This window comes from Neomonachus schauinslandi, chromosome 5, assembly GCF_002201575.2.
Source record: "Neomonachus schauinslandi chromosome 5, ASM220157v2, whole genome shotgun sequence".
Taxonomy (NCBI): domain Eukaryota; kingdom Metazoa; phylum Chordata; class Mammalia; order Carnivora; family Phocidae; genus Neomonachus; species Neomonachus schauinslandi.
Genome location: NC_058407.1, coordinates 132,304,113 through 132,325,046, shown reverse-complemented (window position 1 = coordinate 132,325,046; position 20,934 = coordinate 132,304,113). Strand labels below are relative to the sequence as shown.

The 20,934-nt window shown below is 45.8% G+C and overlaps 1 protein-coding gene across 2 annotated transcripts in view; it reads left to right on the top strand.

The window, feature by feature from the left end:
* FBH1 (F-box DNA helicase 1) overlaps nucleotides 1-17,738 on the top strand; it is a 52,214-nt gene extending 34,476 nt beyond the window's left edge. The window contains exons 19-22 of one of the 2 annotated variants that reach the window (XM_021696673.1): nucleotides 645-751; nucleotides 16,228-16,359; nucleotides 16,721-16,915; nucleotides 17,726-17,738. In XM_021696673.1, coding sequence (XP_021552348.1) covers nucleotides 645-751; nucleotides 16,228-16,359; nucleotides 16,721-16,891 — 410 coding nt within the window. In that variant the 3' untranslated portion in view covers nucleotides 16,892-16,915; nucleotides 17,726-17,738. Of the gene's footprint in view, nucleotides 1-644; nucleotides 752-16,227; nucleotides 16,360-16,720; nucleotides 17,267-17,725 lie in introns of those variants that run through there. The other variant, XM_021696672.1, reaches the window with a different exon arrangement.
* The last annotated feature ends 3,196 nt before the right edge of the window (nucleotides 17,739-20,934 follow it).

The window sequence follows — 20,934 nt, the reverse complement described above, 5'->3', positions numbered from 1 at the left end:
AGCATACAATCTGCCCATTTAAAGCTTTCAGTGTGTTCATGGATGAGCTGCTCGGTGCCGCGTTCTCATCATTGTGCTGCAGTGTGTGGTGACTGTCAGGGGACAGGCTTCAGGGACGCGGTAGAGCCTTGGATATGTGTTTCTTCTCTGCTTGTCGTGTGACAGCCCAAGACATTTCCAAAGAGAGAGAGAGAGACAGTGTCAGGAAAAGGGAAGAACGTGGACTTTGGAGACAAGTAGCCTTGGGTTTGGCTCCTGGGCCCTTGCTCAGCCTCGGCCCATGTGTCCAAGTGACTTGGCCTCTGTGAGCCTCAAGTTTCCCCAGCAGTCCCACACAGCTGTCGTGAAGAGACCTGGGAGGATGAATGAGAACCTGATGGGTGTTGAATGACCTGTGGACAGGCTCCTGGGATTTACCAGTAGCAGCACAGGTTAAAACTCAGTATTTTGTGCCACTGGTCTGTTAGGTTTTTGTTTGTTTTTGGAGTTGGTGCTTGTAGGAGAAGTTGGTGTGTACAGCCAGCAAGTCTTGAGTGGTTTTCTTGGTGGGGGTGGTGGGGCGGGTAGTGAACGTGTAGAGGAGAACACACATTTTGTAAGCAGGCTTTTGAGCTAATAACCTTTCTTCCCTTCACTTTCTTTAGAGTCGTTTTCTGAGGATGAATGGAATTTACTGTATGTTGCAGTAACCCGTGCCAAGAAGCGTCTCATCATGACCAAATCCTTGGAGAACATTTTGACTTTAGCTGGGGTAAGAGGAGCCAGTAACACAAGCTAATTTGGCAACATTCAGAGTTTACTGGGTTTTTTAAATTTTTTTATTTTATTTTATTTATTTATTTTTATATGTTCAGTTAGGCACTGTATAGTACATCATTAGTTTTTGATGTTTTGATGTTCAGTGATTCATTAGTTACGTATAACACCCAGTGCTCATCACATCACATGCCCTCCTCAATACCCAACCCCCTGCCACCCCCTCCCCTCACCCTCTTCCTCTCTGAAACCCTCAGTTTGTTTCCTGGGGTCCAGAGTCTCTCACGGTTCGTCTCCCTCTCTGATTTCTCCCCCTTCAGATTTCTCCCTCCCGCTGTGGTCCTCCGTGCTATTCCTTATGTTCCACATGTGAGTGAAACCATATGATACTTGTGTTTCTCTGCTTGACTTACTTCACTCAGCATAATCCCCTCCTCCAGTTCCATCCATGTCGACGCAAATGGTGGGTGAATAAGGGATCAACCTGTGGCCTTCAAAGGCCTTTGGTTCAGGATCCTGGGCTGGAAGAGAAGGGCTTCTCTTGGGACTCATGGCTAGTGCAGGAAATGTTGTAATCAAAGAGACAGAAATGTGGGTTCTCTTCTCAGTTCTTTCCTGATTCAGTTTTAATTTTTAAAATATCCACTGTTCATATGTTTCTTAATTTCTTCCTTGCTCAGTTTATGCTGAGCACTCTTGGGAAAACACCAGCGAGAATGTTTTCAGTGTCTACACTGCCTCCTTCCCCTTCCCTAATTCTTCCTGAACCAGCAGCTGCTGCCAACAATAGATTTCTTCCAAGGAAAATGTCCCCGGGGAGGGAGAAGGACTATTCAAATAGACACTAGGCCTCTTGTCATGGGCTAAGATGCAGGAAAGTGTCGGCACTCACTCGGCCCTCTACAGACCAACCTGCTCCCCACCCTCTTATTTCCAGCTCTCTTCTGCCCTTCACAGGTTGCAGTGTAAGCCAGTTAGTCTTTTCAACCCTGTTGGAAACAGGAACAGAAATCTGAGCTCCCAGTGGTTACTTGGTCCATCTTTCCCTGAACCGAAAATACTTAAGCCAAAACCTAAAACTTAAGTGTAAAAGGTACTTTTTCTTCTGTTGCTGTCTGGAGAACAGAAAAGATTTTGTGCAGCTGAAGCACCATATTTCATGTTCCTTCAGGCAGGTGAGAATATCAGGATCTGTGGAGTCTGAGCAGTGACGTCAACAGCTTTGAACCTCGGGGTGGGGCGGTGGTGTGGGGCAGTAATCATTGTTTAGTAACCGGTGTGGAACTCCTGGCGCTGTTCAGTGGCCGTGATGCAGAACCCTGATGTCAGAACTGAATAGTGCCTGTTTCTTGAGTATGTGCCGTGCCTGTTTCTAGGCACTGGAGGTGACATGGCGGCCAGAGAACACCTGCCCTCCCCCAGCCCCCCTTCCAGGTGCAGAGACGGATGGTAAACAAGGCAACAGACAGGATTTCTCTTCACATATTTGAGGAAGATGGTGTGAGAGCCTTTCAGGGGGAAGCTTTGCGGACCAACACTCCAGGTCCCATCACAACAGCAAAAGCTTCTTGCATAAGACAGACTACCTTGTGTGTTGGTAGCACTTTTTTCTTCTGAGCTTCTCCCAGACGGGCCCATCTGGCCATAAGAATGTTTCTGGAATTTGAAATCAGCTGCATGTTTCTCCAAGCAGCTTTGCTTCACCGGGACCATGCCATGGGTGACGGCTCGTGTGTCAGATCTCAGAGCCAGGGCCCCTTTGTTTGGCCGTGTCCCTCCTGGCACCTGGGTCGCCCAGCGGTTTCCAGAGAGGACTTAGAGCAGAGCTTTGCACGCTTTTTCTTGAAAGGGCCAGACAGTAAATATCTTAGGCTTTGCAGGCCACGTGATCTCTTGTTGCATCGGCTCGACTGTGCCGTGAGGGCACGGAGCAGCCGCAAGCAAGTCATTAATGCGTGAGTGTGGCTGTGTCCCAATAAAGCTTTATTGACAGCAACAGGGACTGGTCTGGATTTGGCCCCATGGTTTAGAGATAAATCCCCTCCCATACCCCACTCAGTTGAAAATCTGTGTGTAACTTTTGACTCCCCCCAAACTTAACTAATAGCCTACTGTTGACCAGAAGCCTCACTGATCACATAAACGGTCGATTAACACATATTTTGTACGTTAGCTGTATTATATGTGGTATTCTTAGGATAAAGTAAGCTAGAGAAAGGAATACCGGAAGGAAGAGAAATTATATTTACAGCATCATACTTTTAAGAAATCTGTGTATAAGTAGATCCATGCATTTCAAAGTTGTTTAAGGGTCAACTCTAACAATTTGTATGTACAAATAATGTCTACCTATAACAGGAGTTTTTGTATAAACTTTGATCGTAAGTAGTTTTAGAACGGGTAGTGTGGTTTTCTCCTAGAAATAGTGCGGCACGGGTACTTGGGTTTATCACAGAACCAAGTTGTCACATTGTAGCGGGAAGTATTATAGACCCGTAATACCACCTCACGATGTGGGTTAAATAGGATTGTTTTTAACTTTAACTTAGGAAAATTCTGAGATATTTAAAAGTCAAGAAAGTAATGAATTACTACATACAAATCATACCTATATATAACTGGAGTATGTATCTCTAAAAAAAAAAATGGACCTTTTTCCCCCATAATTACAGTGCTATTATCATAGCTTATAAAATTTATAGCAATTCTGGGCGCCTGGGTGGCTCAGTTGGTTAAGCGACTGCCTTTGGCTCAGGTCATGATCCTGGAGTCCCTGGATCGAGTCCCGCATCGGGCTCCCTGCTCGGCAGGGAGTCTGCTTCTCCCTCTGACCCTCCCGACCCTCCCCCCTCTCATGCTCTCTCTCTGTCTCTCTCTCTCAAATAAATAAATAAAATCTTAAAAAAAAAAAAATTTATAGCAATTCCATGCGGCTTCTGCTACCCAACCCACAATCATACTTTTGTGATTGTCTCAAAAATGCCTTTTTTGAGTTGCTTTGTTCAACTCAGGGTCCAAACAAAATTCAGGGTTGTGAAGTCTTTTAAGTTTCTTAATTTAGAGCAGTCTAAGACCCCTTCTTCCTTCCAATGCTCTTGTATTGGAGTCAGGCGTCCTACAGAATGTTCCACATTCTAGATTTGCTTTTCTATATAGTTGTATAGATCTTGGTTCCTGACAGTATTTATTGATTATTTATTTACACTGTTCTACTGTGGATAGCAGTTATAAAGTAGTACCAGTATTCCTGTAAACAGAATACTGAATGGAATTTAAGATTTCCTAACAGCTCCATTTCTCTATATTCCACTAAAGACGTGTGGTAGGAATATCATGCCCTGAGGGCTCTTGAAGTAAGTTCTTTTTCCCCTGTGGTTAGATCCGCCATTGTAATTACAATAAGATATATCTGTTTACTGTCTTTACAAGGATTGCTTTGCTTCTTTTTGACTTAATTATCTTTTTTTTTTTAAGATTTTATTTATTTATTTGAGAGAGAGAGAATGAGAGAGAGCACATGAGAGGGGGGAGGGTCAGAGGGAGAAGCAGACTCCCTGCCGAGCAGGGAGCCCGATGCGGGACTCGATCCAGGGACTCCAGGATCATGACCTGAGCCGAAGGCAGTCGCTTAACCAACTGAGCCACCCAGGCACCCTTGACTTAATTATCTTTTTTGAATGTATCAGACATTAATGTTTTCAATATTAGAACTTTGTAACAAGTGTAAAAGTCTCGTTCTGTCTTTGTCCCCTTCAGATTCTCTCCCTCCACCATTGATAGCTGTTTTTTAAAAATTAGTATTCGATTTATCCTTTGGTATGTCTTTTTGCAAGTATCAGCAAATATGTATAAATTTTTCTATTCTTTTTCATGAAAGGTAACATTCTCTAGTGTTCTTTCTGAACCTCCCTTTGTCACTGAGAAATGTGCATGGAGATCACTCACTGTTAATAGTTCATAGAGTTCTTTCTCCTCCCTTGAGACTGCTGCGGAATATTCACTGGGTCCGTGTATCGTGATTGGTGTGGCCCCTCGCTGATGGCTACTGGATTCTTTCCAGTCTTTTGCCTTAAAGAATAATGCCATGAGGCATCACAAGGCACGAGTCATTTTCTGGTTTGCCAGTGCGTCCTGGGGAATACGTTCCAGAATTTCAATTTCTAGGTAAAGGATAAATGGATATGTGATTTTTCTAGATACTGCCAAATTCTTCACCGAGATTGTATACCTGGGAGTCCCACCCTACCAGTTACATAGAAGAGTCGGAAAGGCTTTTTAAAGCTAGTCGAAGCTCATCAGTTGGTTATTGCATACATTTTATGGGGAACATGAATTTTTCCCCATATGGAATTGAGAGAAATACTTCCCCCTTACTGAGGCTGGGTTCGAAAACATCTGTTGCTCCCAGAAGGGCTCTGAGGGAGCCCCGGAAACATGGCCCATCCGTGTGAGCAGATGTTTGGGTCCGAAAGCCCTTGCGTGAGAGGAAATACTTCTGCTTTTTATCACAACTTATGAATCTGTTGGGAGACATCCTCTTTGGAAGTGGCTAAGTCCCCCTATACTCAGAGGGGAAGGCTGTAGGGATTTTGAAGGCTCTGGGGCAGGGGACTAGGGTAATAATTTAGAGACTATGAAAGCACATGAACGGGGGAGCCCTGCATGCTGAGGCTTTAGAACAAAAGGGAGCCATTGGTTCCTGCTACCTAGAGTGAGAAACCACTTTGGTCTCTATAACCAAGAGTAGGTCAGGCAGCCTCCTTCTTCTCTGTCCCCCCTTAGAAAATCTAGCTAATCCCCAGAAGCTTTTTTGTTCCTTTGTTTCTTTAAGCTTTGAGGAAGTGAAGAGAATCATTACGTTATTGAATAAAGCGTTGTGAAGTCACGCTCATTGCTCACAGACAGCTTCTTGACCTCCCAGTGTCCGAGATTCTTAATCCAAGTGGCATAGGTGTATCCTCAGAACGGTGCCTAGCACATCGTTGGTGCTCAGGAAGTGTTTGCCCGCTGGATGAAAGTGGCCCCCGTCCTGGTCTGGGGCTGGGCCGGGCTGGATTCCACAGGCCCTGGATCAGACTGCCTCTCGGCTCACAGCTCAGTTCTCCCAGCCCGACACCTTGTGGGCAAGTCACTCATCACTCTGTGCTTCCGTGGCCTGACCTGGAAAGCTGACACAGGGTTGTACCTGCACCGAGAGGAGGGGGTTAGAGAAGGGTCTGGGTGGCCTGACGGGGTAACTGTATTGTGCATTGGAGAGTATGGGGGTCCTCTGAGGCGGTTTCTGGTCATCTAGATGTTCGACTCCAGGAGGGAGGTATTGGTTGGGGGAGAACTGGCATCTGAGAAAGAACATGGGGGTTGTGGCATGCATGCACTCATTCATTCGGCAGTACTCATGGCGAAGTTCTGTTGTCACGTGCCTCCTTGTCATGGAGCTTTGTATCTACAGATTGCAGGAGAGAGAGGGAGCCTCACTGTTGCTTGGTGGTCTAAGAACACAGGTTCTGGACCTAGACCCGGCTTGGAGCCCCACATCTGCTGTGGTCTACCTCTGGGATCTTTTGCATAAGTGACCTCATTTCTCAACTCTCATGCCCTCATCTGTGCGACGGGGATGAGGACAGGATTGCCCCCGGGAAGTCGTGGGGGAGGACCCTACTGCTAATGAGGACCCAGTGCGTTTAAAACCAAAGCGGCCTGGAAACATTTAAAGAAGGGATGCAGAGGTAGTGGTATCAGGGGCCTTTGGGTTCCTGAAGGCTGGGGGTTCAAATGAAGCTTTGGAGTGAGTTTTGTTTTTCTTCCTCTGGATAGTGTTTGCCACGGCTGCACGGGTCCCCCTGCCCACACTTGACAGTGTGATGTAAGCCCCTTGGCAGTTCCCTGGATGATGATGTTTCCCAACAGCTACTGTCCTCATACCCGTGGACGTAGTGGACCCCCAGGATGTCACGAAAGAGTGGAGGTGGCTTTATTGATTCACCTGTTCACTCTGTTGACAAACTAGATTTATAGAGCCAAGCACTGTAGTTAGCACTAAGGAGTAGAGGTAACAAGACAAGTAATATGCTCCATGATCTCGTGGAATTTACAGTCTAGGAGGGAAGCTGTTAGGCAGTTTTGGATCCACCAGCAAGATTTGGGGGAGTGGGAGAGTCTGCCGCGTGCTGTTTAATCACGCCTTGGGCCAGATGGATAGTCATCTCATCCCACCGGGGCACTGTGCTCTCACTGTGTCCATGTAGAAAGACTTAATTTTCCCATGATGTTTGGGATTTTAAAGGTCTGTTTTGTTTTTTTTGGCTTTTCGAAACTGTTAGACCGTGAAATGATTCATTTGCTCAGTGGAATCCCTCTGCATCTTAAAGATCTATTTATGGATGGGAGATAGAAGTTCTCCCTAAAGCGTATGTTCAGTGGCCAATAGGATTTAGAGCCTGGTGGAATTGGATAAACTGATTCTAAAATTTGGATGGAAGAACAATAGCCCAGGACTAGCCAATTTAAGGAAGAACATGGTGTGGGAACTCGTGGATGGATATTCAGACTGAGTGTAAAGAGATGCTAAGGAAAGCATAAGAGACAGATCGATGGGAGTTCCCAGAAAGTCCCATGGATGTGTGGGAGCTTCACATGTAATAGCTAGGGATTACAGAGGGGTAGGGAAGGAATGTACTCGTCAGCCAACAGTGTTGAGGCAGTTCGCTTTCCATGTGGAAAAAGTCAAGTGAAATTCTTTATATCCTCATAATAAATTCCGGCTGGATTAAAGACGTAAATGTGGGCGTCTGGGTGGCTCAGTCGGTGAAGCGTCTGCCTTCAGCTCAGGTCATGATCCCAGGACGAGTCCCGCATTGGGCTCCCTGCTCAGTGGGGAGTCTGCTTCTCCCTCTGCCTCTGTCTGTCTCTCATGAATAAATAAAATCTTAAAAAATAAAGACCTAAATGTAAGAAAACAGTTTTAGAAATGTTATAAAAATACTTTAGGATGAGGAAGCTTTTCTTAATAACTTTGACATAAAATGGGAAGTCCTAAACAGTTATTTCTGATGACATCAAGTTGTAAATCTTCAGTGTGATAAAATAATAGCCAACATTTAGTTAACCTTTAAAGAACATCCTTTGAGATGCTTGTTTTGCCAGCTGTGCGCTAGGCACTGTTCTGGGAGTGCGGCCGCGAGCAGACCCGAGCTCTGCCCTCCTGGAGCTGGTGTAACTGCGGAGGGCTGGCCAAGGTCATAAAGAACTGAGGATTTGTAAGAAACAGGCGACCTAGTAGTCATATAGGCAAGACACAGAGACGAGAAGTTCACAGTTAAAGGAACCCTCACAGTGAGTGAATAGATAAAAAAAACAAAAACCTGTGTCACAGCCTAGGAAATGCAAACTAAAATAATCAGATTGGTAACAATGAGAAGTTTGACCTTTTCGGGTATTGGCAAGAGTGATGAGAGGTGGGCGTCGTCCTGGTACTGGTGGGAGAACGTGCGCCCCACTGCTCAGGAGTGTCGTTGGAGCAAGTCCCAGTTCTCAGGTCGGGGGCCTTCCAGGCACTAGAGTCTGACTCCTCACAGTGGATACTGTGCGTGTCCCTGAACCCAGGTTCATCTGCCGCATGTGCCGCAGAGACAGTGACTGACACATGAGGATGCAGCAAGGTAGGGTTTATTCAAGAGGCAGCCTTGGGAGGAGAAGGGAAGAAAGGAGGTGGGAAGGAAGGGAGTCAGGAAGTTGAACAGCACACGAAGAAGGTCCGGGTACAAGTCGCTGCTGCGTGTGGTCGTCCCACTAACCCTCTGGTTCTGGGTTTCAAGCCCACTGTCTTTTGGTCATTCCTCGTTCTTGAGGGAATTGGGACAATGTCCCACCAACTTACTTCCTGCTGAAATGGGGCGGAGATTGGGGTTAGAGGAATGGAAACCTGCTCTTGTTTAGAAATACTCCTCGGGGGCGCCTGGGTGGCTCAGTCGGTTAAGCGGCTGCCTTCGTCTCAGGTCATGATCCCGGGGTCCTGGGATCGAGCCCTGCGTTGGGCTCCCGGCTCAGTGGACAGTCTGCTTCTCCCTCTCCCTCTGCCTGCCTCTCTGCCTACTTGTGCTCTCTCTCTATCTTTCTGTCAAATAAATAAATAAAATCTTAAAAAATATTAAAAAAAAAAAAGTACTCCTCAGTTCCAGGTTGAAACCCAACATTCTGCATTAGCAAGATTTTTGTACCTTCGTTATGCGTTCTTACAGTGTATGTGACTTCAGTTTATCTAGGGCCTTAGGGGAGGCTTGTTGTATTTATCAACCGATTTCTTCAGACAAGCCCTCCTAAATAGTAGTTTCAGGTCGGTCAGAGGCTCGCTGCTGCAAGCGGGGTTGTTTTGGTGGTTGTCCTTGCTGGACAGGGTGTAGGGACCCTGTGGATCCTGTAATTCGAGTGCGATGGATCCCCAGCTTCCTTCCCTGTAGCTTCACTGAAGAAGGGGTGGTCAGCGGTACCTCGTGTGGCCCTACCGAGGCTGGTGTTGGTCCTATGGGTGCCTGCACCACCCGCCCAGGACTCAGGCGGCATAAGGGCACAGCTGTGGGGCACATCAGCCTGCTGGAAGCAAACATGGATCGAACATACTGGAGAGTGTCCAGCTCCCTAACGTGAGCCCTGTCAGGAATTCCTAAGTCATGACAGGTGTAGAAAGAATCTTCCAAATAACATAGCACAGGAGCTTAAAGCCCCTTCTAAGGGCCACTCTTCGTGGAAGCCGAGCACCCAGCAAGGCTTTAGTCCAGTTTAACAGGCAAACAGACCCTCAAAGACTCTTAATTCAGAACTAGAATCTAACACCCACGAAGGTGTGTTACTAGAACAATTTTTCTAAAATCACTCTCATTTTCAATGATAGCGAAATGAAGACTCATTTGTTTGTAAAATAAGTCCAGTTTTAACAAAGTTGACCTAATTGTTCACATAAGCATGGCAAGAATAGTGATTGGCTTTTTTTTTTTTGGTTAAATTTGCTTTGTTGGAACTTATAAGGAATTTCAAATTGAACTTTTAACAGCCTCTTGAGGCTAAGAAGACAAGCTAAATACTTGCCATCAGACTTTGCCTGCAATACCTATAGATTTGGGTGAATTCCTCTCTTTGAGGTCCCCAAAATATCTTGAGGTTCCTGCACCTGCTGGGAGGTGACCTTCTTTACTCCCATGGTAAGGCTGCTGGGAACCCTGTAAGCAAGATACCAGACCGATTTTTCCAACCGTTTTCATTGGCTCCATAAAGTCATCCTTACTTCCTTAAAACTGTCTGGTCATATCTGACCAAATATGACATTCCTCTCAAAGCCTTGGTAACGTAACCATTGTTTCCAATTGCGTTCTGTCATAAGGAGACCAAATTCTTACTGAACTTAGCAAATAAATACATTGCCATGAAAATAAGAATAGTCACGGAGAGTTTCTGAATTCTGGAGGGATCAGGTTGGGAGAAAAAGATAAGTGTTCCATATTTGTTTCCAAAAGAATATTTTACCAAATTTCTGTAAATCATAGCCTCAAATCTGGAAGAGCAAACAGAGAACCAGCGAGATTTTTTTTTTTTTTTTAAGATTTCATTTATTTATTTAACAGAGAGAGAGAGCGAGAACAGGGGGAGTGGGAGAGGGAGAAGCAGGCTCCCCGCCGAGCAGGGAGCCCGATGCGTGACTCGATCCCAGGACCCCGGGATCATGACCTGAGCCGAAGGCAGACGCTTACCAACTGAGCCACCCAGGCGCCCCAAACCAGCGAGATTTTAAGCAAGGATCTGTTGGAATGCAGTTTTCCCATTGGTTGAAAATCTTCATCAGGAATGAAGGACTCCCAGCTGTAGGAACGCTGCCCACAGGCCTCAGCTCTCAGGTCCCGTCCGGGATTGCCTTGACTGAAGACAGCTGCCTCGCCAAGGGCGTGCCCCCGACATGGTCACAAACCCTGACTTTTGCCCCAGTGTAGGTGCCCTGAAGCGTAATCCAACTTTTGGAACTCCTCAGAGAATGAGCTGAGGTATCTGTTGATCCTGAGTCACTGCGCAGCTTCTGTCTGATCTTGAGCTCTTTCCCTCCCTTCCCTTTCCCAGGCGTCGATCACTCCCTGATAGACTATTTTCATACTGAGTCTTCATAGTCTTAGTCCTGACCATGCACAAAATCCCTTTCCAAAGAGACCCTCTCACAAACCACCTACAGCTTTACAGAATTGTTTCCCTTATTTCCAGTAAACCAAACACCTTAAATTAACTTTAATTCCAAGTATTTTCCAAGGTCACATGAACTTAAAAAACATTTGGGTTAGTTTCTATCTTTCTGAATTTTATTTTTTTAAAAGATTTTATTTATTTGAGAGACAGAGAGCGTGAGAGAGAGTGAGATCACGAGCCGGGGGAGGAGTAGAGGGGGAAGCAGACTTCCCGCTGAGCAGGGAGCCTGACCTGGGGCTTGATCTCAGGACCCTGGGATCATGACCTAAGCTGAAGGCAGATGCTTAACCGACTGAGCCACCCAGGCGCTCTATCTTTCTGAGTTTTAGAATGCCCAATTTTTACAAGTGCTTGCCTTTAAACAAACTAGAGCTCTTTCATAAATTACCTTTAGCAATACCATCCAGAGTTAGAGGGTCACCTGGGTGTTTCAGTCAGCTAAGCGTCTGCCTCTGGCTCAGGTCATGATCTCTGGGTCCTGGGATCCAGCCCCATGTGGGGTTCCGCACTCAGTGGGGGAGTCTGCTTCTCCCTCTCCCTCTGCCTCCCCCCCCCAACTCATGCACGCTCATGCATGCTCGCGTGCTCACTCTCTCTCAAATAGATAAATAAAATCTTTAAAAAGGCAGAGGTAGAGAAAATCGTTCGCATTTACAACATACATAGACACAGAAATACACGAACAAGATGCAAAATCTTAAAGGCCCAACTTCCAAATATCTCCCTTTTACAAAACCTAATTGCAAGATGGTATTATATAATTTATGGATTTGTTAGTTGGTCATTTTTCTCCAGAGTCTAATGAGTATTGTGGCCAAGCAGTGTTGCCAAAAGTGATTGCCCAGTTTTGGAGAATAGCCCAGAAGGCTGCATGTGGGGGAGTCAAAGTGTCATTTCCCATTTTCCAAGTAGAACATGGCTGGTTTTACTCAAAGATATCAGAAGCTACAGCAACAAACAAACCAAACGAAGCCTGGAGTAACTCTGTGAGCATTGGTTCCTCCCCAGAAGTCGGGGGTGCGGTGCTTCATGGACTGAACCAAACAGCTTCCTTGTTTCTAGTTCCTCCCTAAAAGTCAGAGCTCCACCAAATGAACCAGACTGCTTCCTGGAAGCCAGGCTTTTCTTAAGAGGCTAAGAGGCAGCTGAACAGGAGGAAGAAATCTAAGAGCCAAACCAAAATGGAGGAAGAAACGAGCTCTTGTGCCATCAGATAGGAAGTACTCACCAAGAGACATCTGCCCAAATCAAACCCCAAAAGTGTTTCCTTAAATTAAGCCCGAAGGTTGGCCGCACCCAGGCAGCATGGGGCCCCAGGGATGGACCCTAGGACAGAGAGCCCAGGCAACTGCTTGGACTCGACACCAGATGTGCGGCTGGCTAGGGGCCACCGCCGACCAGCCCTCAGCAAAGAACGCCTGGCTGGCTGGCTCGCCAGATCTGAAGCCGAACCTGAGCTTGTCTGCGCAATGCACAGCAAAGACGGAGACATCAAGTATGATCGAGTGTGCCGCAAGGAAAGAGTTTACTGGGGGCAAGCCTCAGATTCACCTCCTGGAAGGAGAAGACTCAGAGAAATTTAAGGGCAAATGAAAAAAGCCTGGGTAAAGAGTTGCAGCTGTGTTTATGAGTCCCATTAACCCTTTGGCTGCCAGTGTCATACATGCTCTGTGCTGTTTGTAGGGCGCTAGGAAGTCCTCCACCCTTCTCAGGCTCTGACAGGCGCATGGGGGAGTTTTCCAGAGGCCACGTGACGTGTTGTCACCACAGACTGAACGCAGAAGCAGTTGTCTTCCGTTAAGCCAGACATGAAAAAGATTTGCAAAAATGTAAAACAATGCTACTCTTCTCTAAGTTTTTTCTGGAAATACAGTTGTTTTTGATAAAAACATTAATATGTGATAGGTTTAATTGTTACTCTTAAGAAGAATAAGCATTTTAGTTCTAAGATTTGTGAGTTGTATTATTATATGTCAGGGGGTTGATCTGTTCTCATTGATCTTGGGAGGGGTCCTCTCTGCCTCTTGGACACGAATGCTTGTTTCCTTCCCCAGGTTAGGGAAGTTCTCAGCTACTTTTTGCTCAGATATATCTTCTAGGCCTCTCTCTCTCTCCACCCCCTCAGGGATCCCAATAATTCTGACATTGGAACGTTTCATGGCGTCTCTCTCAGTCTGATCTCTTGGGTTTTAAGCTGTTTTTCCCATGCCGCCTCGGTTTCCTTCTTTTCAATCATCTTATCTTCTAGATCACTAATTCGTTCTTCTGCCTTGTTTACCCTGGCAGTCAGAATATCCAGTTTAGACTGCGTTTCATTCATACCATTTTTAAGTTTGGCCTGATCTCTTTTCTGCCCTTAGAGATTCTGTATTGTCGCTAATATTTTTCTCAAGCCTAGATATCAACTTCATAATTGCTACTCTGAAGTCTATTTCTGACATCTTGCTTATATCCATATCCATTAGGTCTGTGGCAGAGGCCATAGTCTCTGATTCTTTTCTTTGTTGGGGGTTTCTCCTCTTAGTCATTCTGTTGGGGGGTGGTTGAAGGAATGTACAGAGTCCAAAGTATTAACCATGACCCAAGCAAGATGCACCCGTTTTATAGGGAGAAGATCTTTGCAAATGACATTACAGATAAAGGGCTGGTATCCAAGATCTATAAAGAACTCAAACTCAGCACCCAAAAAACAAATAATCAAGTCAAAAAATGGGCAGAAGACATGAACAGACTCTTCTCCAAAGAAGACATACAAATGACTAACAGACACATGAAAAAATGTTCAACAGCATTAGCCATCAGGGAAATCCAAATCAAAACCACATTGAGATACCACCTTACACCAGTTAGAATGGCAAAAATTAACAAGGCAGTAAACAACAAACGTTGGAGAGGATGTGGAGAAAGGGGAACCCTCTTACACTGTTGGTGGGAATGCAAGTTGTTACAGCCACTATTGAAAACAGTATGGAGGTTCCTTGGTAAGTTAAAAATAGAGGTACCCTATGACCCAGCAATTGCACTGCTGGGTACTTACCCCAAAGATACAGATGTAGTGAAAAGAAGAGCCATATGCACCCCAATGTTCATAGCAGCAATGTCCGCAATAGCCAAACTGTGGAAAGAGCCGAGATGCCCTTCAACAGATGAATGGATAAAGAAGATGTGGTCCATATATACAATGGAATATTACTCAGCCATCAGAAAGGTTGAATACCCAACTTTTGCATCAACAAGGGTGGAGCTGGAGGGGGATTATGCTGAGTGAAATAAGTCAAGCAGAGAAAGACAATTATCATATGGTTTCACTCATATGTGGAACATAAGGAATAGTAGCATGGAGGACATTAGGGGAAGGATGGGAAAACTGAAGGGGGGGAGATCAGAAGGGGAGACGAACCATGAGAGACTGTGGACTCTGGGAAACAAACTGAAGGTTTCAGAGGGGAGGGGGGTGGGGGGATAGGGTAGCATGGTGAGGGGTATTGAGGGCACGTGTTACAATGAGCACTGGCTGTTACACGCAAATAATGAATCATGGATCACTACATCAAAAACTAATGATGTACTATATGGTGACTGACATAACATAATAAAAAAAATAATTTTAAAATTCCTTAGCCTAAATTTCTTATGTGGTAAATATTAACAGATAAGACTCACGTAAAGAAACCTTTGGAGCCTGTAATGTTGGAGCCTGTCATGTTTAGGAGTGTCAAGGGGTCTCAAGACCAAAGTGTTTGAGAACCGGTGCTTTGGAGCAATGCTTTTCCAAGTGTCGGTTGCAGTCCATTCATGATTTATGAAACTAATTTAGTGGGCTATGGTAAGTTTTTTAAAAAGCGAGGTAGAAATAAAATCTAAAAGAAGAAAGACTACATTGCACATAAGGTTAAATACTGTTTTATGAAACTGTTATTTCAGCCTTTTATATATGCATGTACGTGTATAGAATTGTAACGCTAAGTGGATTTCTTGGTGTGGATCGTGCTCAGAAAGTTTGTAAACACAGAAACCCTTGCATGTGTGGGTGGGAAAGCATGTACAAGCATGTTCGTTGCTACACTGTGGGCAGTAATTTGGAAACCACCTGAGTATCCACTCGGAATGGCTGAATCAAATGCAAAAAGAGCGATGTGATTAAACCCTGTGTAGCACTTCAATGAACTAGATAGGAAGCAGACTCAAGAGTATAACATTTATGTAAATAAGTACCTGTAAGATGGTACCTAGCCTTCTGGGACATACATGTAAACTTAAAGCCCTTTTAGGATGGGTCAAAAAGGGTGCACGTCACATTCACAACACTGGCTACCTCGGGGGAGGGGGTAGAGATGACAGGTAAAGGGGATTTCGGCAAAACCTGTCATTCTATTTTGAAAGGACTTCCTGGTTTCGTTGTCCCTCAGTCACTGGTGGGAACACGAGTGTTTATATATTTTCTGTTCTTTTCTGTAGCAGGCAGACAGATCCTGCAAGAGAGAAAGCCAAATCAATCCAAATACTGGATACAGGTTTTGCCATTGTAATTCAGAAAACAGGAAATCATAATTATTTAGTCAGCAGATATTTGTGGTTCTACCCGTCGGGCACATCTGTGTTAAACTCCAGAGCATAGCAGACCAGACACTGGTCCCTGTCCTTACTGCTTTTCCAGTCTGGAAGGTCATTAACATTTGGTTCGGTGTTCCCTGCGTGCCGGGCCATCCGTACACTTAGCTTGTATGAGTATCTCTTCTTCACAACAGTCAAGTGAACCAGGTACTGTGTTGTCTGCATCTTACGGATGAGGAGGCTGAGGCTTGAAGAGGCCAGGAATTTGCTCATTCGTACAGTCTCAGGCCTGGGAGGAGGCAACATGCTGGGTTGATGTGCGCCGATCTTTTAAGGCCCCTGTTTCAGCTCACTTGGCTTGAAAAGTCAATATACAAATAATTTTTAATGATTCTGGGACAGGTCAGCGTGAGATAAAAATCCAGAACCAGCCCTGAAATACCATTATTTCATGTTTGCCCACGTGTTTGCCTTTTTTTTTTTTTTTTTAAACTGGCCATTTTGTCAAGATTCCAGCTGAACTGTTGTAAGCATCCTGTCTTGGAGACGTTACCGGGCAGGGAAAACACACAAAAACCGAGGGCAGCTGGGGCAGTCAGTGCTTTTCTCCTGCGAGGACTCGGCCATGTCCGAAGAGCGTTTCCCACTCTGGTGTGGTGGAGACGTTGCTGTTACCCTCTTTCTCTCTGTGCCCAGGAGTACTTGCTCCAAGCAGAGCTGACCAGTAATGTCTTGAAGACCGGAGTGGTGCGCTGCTGCGTGGGACAGTGCAACAATTCCATCCCCGTGGACACCGTGCTCACCATGAAGAAGCTCCCCATCACTTACGTATGTGGTCTCGGCAGGTTGTGCTTTCTGTAGGATTTGATTAAGTCGTTTGCATCTTCTTATATGCAAGCGTGGTCTGGGAGACTGGGTTGGGGCCCGACGCTTACAGGACCACTGTTTCCCTGGAGGGCCCGGTTCGGTTTTCCTTGGCTCTTCACCCCTTGCCTTGATAAATTCTGGTTTCTGCCCCAAAGGAATTTGATAGAGTGGAGTCTACCCTAGATGGCTGTGCTGTGGGATATGTCACCTCAGAGGTTTGCCCACGTCGGAAAACATCAGAATAATAAGGCTTAGTCTCTTGGTGGAAAATCCCTGCTGTCTGATCGTCCCCCTGACCTCTTTTTCTTCCCCCTCCCTGCAGAGCAACAGGAAGGAAAACAAGGGTGGCTACCTCTGCCACTCCTGTGCGGAGCAGCGCGTCGGGCCCTTGGCCTTCTTGACGGCCTCCCCTGAGCAGGTGCACTCCATGGAACGCACCATTGAGAACATAGTGCTGCCCAGACACGAAGCCCTGCTCTTCCTTGTCTTCTGAAAGCCAAGAGGAGCTTTCTCCACGGTACAGAATGCCTTGTGTGGACTCGAGTTACTTGAAGAAAGCCAGTGTGGGGTAGGGTTCTCACTCAGCTGAACTCTGAATTCACTCACAGAGCATTTTTTGAGGAATACGAAGCCAACGAGAGTTGGACCTGCCATTTCTCCATTCCCTGTAGGTAGCCAGTTCCCACTGCCCCTGCTCTATGCGCATCAGGCTGGGGGTGCGGGGGATGTTTTTTTGATAAAAAAACATTTTATGTATTTAAACTTTTATTACAAGGTTTCAATTAAACAGGCATTGTAGCACTGGCATACACTGCGTGACATTGGCCTCAGCCCTGTGGTTTTTGAACTTCCTCCAACTTTCTCTTTGTCCCACTCACTCTTTTCAACATCTGTGTCCCTGCTCACATGATGATCAAGCAGAGTATGAGACTTCATGTCTGGGCGATAATTGACAGATCAGAACACGAGAGATTTTTGTGCCGTGGGGAGTCACACGTGTATGGCATGTAGCGTGTACCTTCGTCATGACACGGGGTTCACGGTTTGAACAGGGGAGCAACATAATACACGAAAAGACAAACACAGAGTGACAACAGCCAGACTTTTTGTGTTTCCCCCCTGTAGAACGGAGGATCAGAGAAGTGGAGTTGTCTGGCCACTGTGGGGGCGGGGAGAGGGGTCTCGGGAGAGACGGGAGATTGGTACCTGGTTCACTGCCTGGGGATGCTGGGTGGATGTAATAAAGCAATTCTTACAGAAACCGATGACAAAACTCACATCGTCTAGATGTACATGGATCTGGTATTTTTACGTTTCTGCCATACAGCACTTCAGGGATGCAGATGACAGGTGGGGGAGTTGGCACGGCATTGCCCAAAGAGCTCACCACATCTAGTCTCTGAGCCCACCAAGCGGCGTCCAGGAGCGGGCCTCGTAGCTCCCGTTGTCACAGCCTCCCCTTAGCCTCCTCCATCAGCCTGGTGGAGCTTAGAATGCGGGCCGGTGAGTAAAGCAAGCGTGCTGTCGGATGGGGCTAGGGGTGCTCTAGAAGGGCAAATGCCAAGTTAATGTTTGCGTATCGAGGAGTGTTCCCAGAATGGGACCTGAAGGCAGACATGGGAGACTTTAATGGCCACGGGATGGGGCTGTTTCATCCACTCTGCCAGGATTCCTGGCCTCACCTTAATTAATGCTTAATGGATGACTCAGAATAAAAGAGCAAGTGAAAGGGATTTGAATTTGGGTTGGTCATAATTTCCATTGTCCTTCAAAAGAGGGATTTGGGGGAGGGGTAGTAAGCAAGGGTTCATTCACGTGTTTTCTGGAAATCAAATTGTGCCAACCAGAGGGAAAGCCACGTATTTGTTGGAGAAGTCATCAACTCACCGAGCCGTCATGGAGCACCTGTGGTGTGGCAGGGGCGGTGTACGTGGGCGTATGGACTCACAGTGTGGTCCCCGGCTCCCGGAGATCTGGAACCACAAATGTGATTGTAGTTGGAGATGAACCAGGAGCGGGGGGAGGGCCGCAGGGGTGCTGGGGGACGGACGGGCATCCTTATCCACAGGGGAGGTCGGAGGGTGTCCCGATGGGAGTGATGCTGGAGTTGCATTTACCAACAGGACGGGCAGTTAGCTGGCTGTTCAAGGTGGAAAAATTTTCTAGGAGGAAGGACAAAAAGGATGTGTGTGGTAACGGTACTGCCAGAGCAAAATGTCAGGACTAGCGTTTTGGTACGAGTTTTAAAAAATAACAGAATCTAGGAGTATTAATACTAGTATTTCATTTTTTAAGTGGTAAGAGTTTTGTTTTGTTTTGTTTTTGAGAGGGAGAGTGCGTGAGCGTTGGGGGGGGAGCGGGCAGAGGGAAAGGGAGAGAGAATCTGAAGCAGACTCCCTGCTGAGCGTGGGCCCCAGTTAAGGGGCTCGATCTCACAACCTTGAGATCATGACCTGGGCCGAAATGAAGAGTTAGACACGGAAGCGACTGTGCCGCCCAGGTGCCTCTCAAGTGTTAAGAATTTTTTAAAAATTAATGAAACTAAATATTTGGTGTGTAAGAAAAATAATTTGTACATAGCAGCAAAAATAGAAATTAAAAAAATAAGTGTTAAATATCTGTTGTCATTTTAATAGGAGTGATTAGATGAGAAAAATAAATGCATTACTCAAAAATGTAAACACTACATGAAAATGAAAATCCACTAAATCTTTTTAAAAGTAGAGTCTTTAAGATAAGAGGCTTTCATGATTTTATTTAGTTGGGAATTTTTTTTGTGCAGGATTTTCTGTATTCTTTTTTTTTTTTTAAACCCACAATAATGGGAAAATAAGGAAAATAGTTACAAGCTAGTTCCGAATATTTTTCTTTGGCTCATTAATTTTTTATTAATTTCTCTTATTTGATGCTCAGAGGAGATCTCTTGGAGTTCTTTAAGAATCTTCGATCTATTGATAGCCAGCTCTAGTTCTTCGTTTCAGAGAAAGCATTTCTGATTTGTCTCCACCTTCTCTGATTTTATCGTGTGTGTAGAGATTCTGATGCAGCTGCCCATATAGACATGAATGCTGTTATGTGTGAAGGTACTTGAAATAAAATAAGAATTGTTCTTGTAACATCAGTGTTAAAATATCACAGTGTATCCTAGACCATGCGTTAGTTTGTTCCTTCACGTAATTATCCTCAAGGCGTCTATCAGATTTTAGATTTTTAAGAATACAGTGAGGTGATGGTATTGGGGCAACCGACAATATTTGTTGATAGATATTTTAAAATATGGCAGCATACCAGCCGCTGAAAGTGCAGCCACCGGGGGTGTGAGGCCGTGGGACACTCTGGGCTAGAGAAGAGAGGTCTGTGTGGCTGGAGTCTAGTGCGCGCACGGTAGTAGCAGGCTCGCAGGGGCCAGGCCGGCCATCCAGGGACGTGAACAGCAGGCCAGTGAGTCTGAGTGTGATTTGGAAAGATTCTGAGGAATCATTGTAAATTTTAAGACCTCAGATTGCCTTTTTTAGGAAGAGCACGCCAGTTGTAGATTGGAGGACGTTTTACAAAGGTCAGGCAAATTAACTGTTACAGTCCCAGCACAGGGGATGTGTTGCTGGACTAGGGGAACGGAAATGGACGGTGAGGAGTGCTGCTGACTAGATGAGTGGTTCTCAAAGTGTGGTCCCCAGCTGAGCAGCGCCAACATCACCTGGGAACTTGTTAGAAATACAGATTCTCAGTCTGGGTCACAAACTGTGATGTTGAGGCCCAGCTGTTGGTATTTAACAAGCCCCACAAGTGATGCTTTTGCACACTAAATTGTGAGAATTCTTGTTCTTGATGTTAAGAAGGTAGAACCAGTAGGACCTTGAGAGAGCTGAGATGAGGATGGACTGTGGCAGGGTCTCAGCGGGACTTCCGGTCATCTGGCTTGTCAGCCGCAGGATCTGAGTGGGGCTTCCGGTTGTCTGGCTTTTTGCAGGGTAGATGAGGGCACCCTCCACTGAGGCAGAACGTGGGAAATTTAATAGGTTTGTGAACACAATGATGACTTCGGTTTTTGGCATGTTGAATTTGGGGTGCTTCTGAGAATTCCAAGTAGGTTTGTCCAGGAGGTTGTTGGGGAAACGGATCTACACTTCAACAGATTGCTTTGGGCTGGAAATAGGGATTTTAGGGTTGTGAGTATGTAAGTGACAGTTAAGGTAGTTCAGTTTAAGGGTCTTGTGCTTATTCCAGCAGAATAATGAGAATGAAAAGAGCACAGGTGTAAGAAGCCCCAGGAACACCAGGCCTGGGGTAAAGAAAGGAAGAGGATTTGGTGAAGGGAGTGATAACTGATTCCAGGAGATAGAGTTGCTACTGAGGAAGAGATGAGGAGCTTAAACAGAAGTGGCCGTCCGCACCTAAGTCAAGTGAAGGTGGAAAGGTGTTTGTCTAACTGACACTCTGAAGTCTATGGTGGCATTAGCATGGACAGTTTCAGTGAGGCTAGAAGCCAGTGGGCAGTCGGATGTGGGTGGGGACTCCGGGTGATTTGGTGGACTA